The sequence below is a fragment of the Trachurus trachurus genome (genome assembly GCF_905171665.1).
Source record: "Trachurus trachurus genome assembly, chromosome: 10".
Taxonomy (NCBI): domain Eukaryota; kingdom Metazoa; phylum Chordata; class Actinopteri; order Carangiformes; family Carangidae; genus Trachurus; species Trachurus trachurus.
The window spans coordinates 24,484,280-24,489,666 of record NC_139894.1 but is presented as its reverse complement, the minus strand read 5'-3'; the positions used below and the strand labels follow the sequence as shown (position 1 = coordinate 24,489,666).

The 5,387-nt window shown below is 42.5% G+C and overlaps 1 protein-coding gene across 1 annotated transcript; it reads right to left on the bottom strand.

Moving 5' to 3' along the window:
• Positions 1–1,485: 1,485 nt before the first annotated feature.
• Positions 1,486–4,986, bottom strand: adrb2a (adrenoceptor beta 2, surface a). The gene is made up of 2 exons (XM_083980896.1): positions 4,824–4,986; positions 1,486–4,500 (listed from the first exon to the last, which is right to left on the bottom strand). The coding sequence occupies exon 2, from the start codon at positions 4,498–4,500 to the stop codon at positions 3,244–3,246; it is 1,257 nt and encodes a 418-aa protein (XP_083837022.1). The 5' UTR covers positions 4,824–4,986; the 3' UTR covers positions 1,486–3,243.
• Between the last annotated feature and the right edge of the window lie 401 nt (positions 4,987–5,387).

The window sequence follows — 5,387 nt, the reverse complement described above, 5'->3', positions numbered from 1 at the left end:
ATGGATTTAGTTGTTCAAAGAAAAAGTTCTACAAAGGTTTCATGAAAGTGCTATACAGTGCTGCTGTAAGTAAGTGAAGGACCTAGTCTGTTCAATGGGAACAGAGGATCAGAGAGGAGAGCATCAGCATTAGCTTACCTGAGCCCTGATCATATCAAAATGAATCAATCCATAATATTGATGTACATAAACGTTCCACTGAAGATGTGTGTGCCACATTTTGATATACCTTCTAAGACTTGTCTGTAACCTGGAGTCCACTTAACATTTTCTTTAGCAGACCAGTGGTTATCAGGGTCCAGACTTTGATGGGGGAACCGGCTGTACATCATAAACATCAGTAGGAATCATATCTGCTTCGAAACCATCAGCTGTACTTGGAATGTCATAGTGCCAGCTAATCATTCAAGACTCATTGCGCATAACTGTTTTGTGTCCTCCAGCAAGAGGAGGTGAAGACATGAATTACATTCCTTATTGTACAGGCGTATTGATGAAACAGTAACCGTTAATAACTCTGAGACAGCTGAGGTGCAAGGAGAGGCCACTGCCAGGAGGGAGCAGTGTGGATATATAGTTCACAACCTATTCCACTTTGACTACTACGGATCACTTTGAAAGGAAATATCACCAAAATCCACAAACACATCACAACAGATATATAAATATATACATATAGCAGACATGCAAACCATCACGTGTGAGGTGCTCCGAAAAATAACAGATTTTTTTTAATACCAAGCATTTTTTTTCCAGCAGTGATCAGTTGGTAGAGTGTCAACTATATCAGTCATCTCATATATTCAATCATTTTGAGTGAATAAATACAATAGATGTGGAATCTGGTCTACAATCTTCATCTGTTTTGTGCTTTGTGCATGCCGTATACAGTGAAAATTCTGAAAAATAAAACCCTGGAGAACATTTCTTTTGACATTCAACCCCTGCATTTACTTTGCTGTAAATCAATGAGAAAGAAAAACAAAAAAAAAGGTCAACAGACTGGAAAGCTTGTTTTTCACATGGCAAATACTGACGTATGATGACACTGTATTTACGTCTATCCCTAAGGTCTGTGACAACTGTGCTGACTAAACCTAGTGATACAGTACGTAGAGATTCCTCCGAAGGAACAAAGTTCACAGTTTTGATGGTGTCAGCCGACCTCACTCCAGACGCAACGCTACATGCACTAAAACACAGGTCACTTACACCGATTTAGACTGGCAGAGAATCCCTGCTCCCCCTCCTGCCTTCAGTAGCCACATTTAGCATGCTGTCTCTTCGATCAGAACATGCTAGGGATCGCCAAATAGACTGAGTAAAAAGGGGTTACATGCGTGCAACACCTCCATTACTCCTCTTGATAGTATTCATGTCTCAAGCCATTTAGTGTGGAAAAAGAGGAGTGATTTCTCCAATTAAAGCCTTGCATGTCAAGTGCTAATTCTCTTTTCGTGCATGTTGACCTCTGATCCCAAGATGTGATAAGGTGAAGACAGATTCATCAAAACCTCTATACTCTGAAATCTACTTATCTACAGTATTTCAGTCCTGTGTTTTAGCGGGACTTATCTGATTCTCAGCTTAACACCAGGGATAATACCTTTATTTATCTCCATTGGGCTGGGCACAGCTGGATTGATGCATTTCTTGGAGACTGCACACCAAGAAGTGTAGAAAAGAGACCGACTGTAACTGACTGAAACAACTGGAGCAGCTGAGACTTTGCTCAGTGGACTCCTGAGTGTCCTGTTCAAATGTTAGATTGATTTCCCAGAGATCCAGACATCCGCTCACAGTGAGAGGACTCTGGGAAATGTCAGGGAGCAGCAAGAAAGGTGCACAGTTTTTCTGTTTTTCTGATCTTTGTTTAATGGCCTGAGTAGTGACCAGCACCATGTCTCGGGCATGGAACTGTTATCACTTGGCTATTTCGATGCACTATTTATTATTGTGTGTGGTTTGTATCCTTGTGCCATGGCTAAGGAAACGGCTTCTCTGGTTTCAGTAAACACTGTACATGCCGAAACACAGCAACCACAAAATGCAATAAACAAACACAGTTTGTGCAACAATAGGAGTAACTGTTACCACTACACTGCTACTGGCACAAAGAGTGGACAGGAAAGACAAATAGTTTGCTTTGCACGTATGTAATGGCTATGTACCAAATCATGGTTTATGTGATGCGTAGAGCAAAGTGTTAAAAAAAAAAAAGTGCATTGCAATCTATAACAGCTACAGCCTTTAAAGGCCAATACCCAGAAGGACTCACATTAAACAAAATGTTTGTTTCACACTATCTAATGACAATGAGATAACCTGACAGCCTATACAAACCGGCAGGTTTTATCATGTAACTCTGACAGGATGGCCCCTGCAGTTTCTCATCTTGCAGCATTGCAATGTAGATAACTGGGAACATTCATATCTCTGGTGCTATCTCCTGGCAACAGAAACTCTCATGCAACAGGCTGTAAAACACTAGAGCCGGGCCTCACAACATTGCTGAGCAATGAGAACAGAGAGAGAGAGACAGGTTCTGCCACACCTGTTGTTGATCATCTTTCACACTCAGACAATACATAAAGAAGGAAAAAGTCAAATTGAAAAGTTTGGCTGAGCTGGAATGTATTTTTTATAACTTAAAAAAACAACAACTATTTTTGATCCTTCAGTAGTTACCATCCATTTTCTGATGGACCATGTCAAATTGACATGTTCAAAAGGACTTAACAACCCTAACTACTTTGATTTTCAAATGCATTTCATGGTCATAAAGTGTGTGATATTTTGCCAAGAAATCGAAGATTAAAGAAAAGGAAAATGTCCACAAAATTCAACAGCTGTATAATCCACAGACCATTTACTATAGTTGAGTAAATAAACATCTGAAATACTGCTCTACAGTGCAAGTCCTATGGACAGTGAGTTGTGTGAAACAGATTTGATAGTTAAGAAATATTAAAGATGTGATGAGGTAGGTGTAAATCAATAAGCTAAATGTAACAAAAGGAAAGGTGATTTACCTACAGTATCTATCTATTCACTGCATTTGAAGAGGAAAAAGTTTCCTCCGCTGGACATGATAATGACAGTTTTTTTTTTAAAGCAGTCTATAGATACTCTGCCAGTCAGATCGACTAGCCTTACCTTCATTAGTCAATTGGAAAAAAGTTCATGAGAGCGGTGTAAACATGTATGGACCACCCTGTTGACAGATGTCTCAGGACTCCAAGTTTAAAGGACAGTTGTAACAGTTGTTAGACTTTTGTTGCAGTTTCCGTTCGGGTCCACTGCTCTGTCTACAACGCTGCAGACCTCCGCTCCCTTACCCAGACAACCCTCATTGGCTTCACTGTCCTCGGAGCTGCCCTTACTCCTCCCTTGCTGCTCGCTCTGCCAGCTGTGCCTGCTGTAGATGTATCCATTCACTGGCCCTGCGTTGCTGAGCCGGTTCCTCTTCATGCAGAGGATTTCCTTGAAGGCATACCTGAACTCAGGACTCCGGCAGTAAATGAGTGGGTTGAAGGCAGAGTTTGCGTAACCTATCCAGTTGAGTATCCTGAAGGTGATGTCAACGTCCTCCACCTTCCATATGGCCACCACAACGTTGAGCAGAAAGAAGGGCAGCCAGCACAGAGTGAAGATTCCCATGATGATGCCCAGTGTCTTTAGGGCTTTGTGTTCACGCAGGCAAAACTTAGCTTTCTTCTGGGCACGCCCGTTATTTGGCTCCAGAGCTTTCAGGGTGCTGTTGTCGCTGTTCTGAAAACGTCCAACACTTTGGTCAATCTTCTTCAGCTGACGCTTGGCCTCCTGGAAAACTCGGCTGTAGACGAAAACCATGATGACTAAGGGGATGTAGAAGGAGATGATAGAGGAGGTGATGGCATAAGCCATGTTGGTATAGAACTCGCAGCAGTTACTGTTCTTAATGCATTCCTTAGCCTCCTCATCATCTGATATCCACCACTTCATGTGGATGGGCAGAAACGATATCAAAGCTGCAATCACCCACACCAGCACCACCACTATGCGAGCCTTGCACTTGGTGAGCATGGACTGGTAGCGGAAAGGAGATGTGATGGCTAAATAGCGGTCTATAGCGATGACACACAGGGTCTCGATACTCGCAGTCACACAGAGCACATCGGTCGCAGTCCAGAACTCACACCAGAAACTACCAAAATGCCAGGTCTTGAAGATGATGTAGCAGGCGCCGAAAGGAACCACAATGAGACCCATAACCAGGTCAGCGCAGGCAAGGGATGTGATGAAACAGTTGGTGACATTTTGGAGACGCTGGAAGCGGGCAATCGCTATTATGACCAGGATGTTTCCAAAGACAATGCAGAGGACGAGCAGAGACATGACTATGCCCAGCAGGATCATTGTGGTGTCACTGTAACCCTCCTCATGCTTAGCTGGGTCTGGAGAGGAGTTGTTCATCTCAGCACTCGCATTGAGGTACACTGGGGGGGTTGTGCTTCCCATCTGAAGAGACCATAGGTGGATAACATACGCACACACATGCACACGCACACATACACACACACACACGCACACACACACACACACAGGAATAAGGATTTCAATTGAAAACAAATTTCAATTTAAACAATGGACCCATTAAAAACAGGAAAGAAAACTAATGTTGCTCATAAACTCGTACGTGCATCTACAACTACTGTTAGATTTGCATTTTGAATGAAAAAAAATGAGAACAGGAATTAGAGCACCAGCACCACAAAAAGCTTCAGCAAGCTCAGCTTTAAAACAACGTGTCAAACAAGCCAACCACAAATAAAAGTACAAACCTCCACAGGTAGTTGTTTCTACCTCCCATACAAAATAGAAATGTGACTGTTCAGGTAGTTCCTGCAAAGTATTCAGTGTCACATGTCCGTCTTTCTACACTGTTTTTTTTCCTAATCTCCGTGTGTCTCACTCACGCAGTGCCTTGGTTGAGCAGTGTTTCCTCTAATGTGTCTCCCAGGCTATTTGTCAGAGCCCTTATAACGTGCAGTGATGACATCATGGTCAGTGCTCAGCCAATCACACAGCCAGCCAGCGGAGGGTGCTGAGAGCTCCCAAGAGTTTGAACACATTGTCCCCGCAGTTGCTGCTGCAGGGCTGCATGAGACAAAAGCTGCAAACACAACAAAAGACTTTTTCTAACTTTGGATTCGTCACATTTTAAAAACATGGGAAAAGAAATAGTGTATACACACACTCAGTTTAGAACATGTTCAGTGCAGAGGTAAAACATTTAGTTCAGTTGAGTCCAAACACTGAAGGGGTTTTACAGCTCTTGCTTGCTAATCTGGATCATATTAGAAAAAAAAAAAGTGACTCTTTCTCTGAGAAGAAAATTGGATGAT

Bases quoted from the DNA above. Each gene is read 5' to 3' on its own strand.
- adrb2a (XM_083980896.1), bottom strand. From the start codon at position 4,500: ATGGGAAGCACAACCCCCCCAGTGTACCTCAATGCGAGTGCTGAGATG.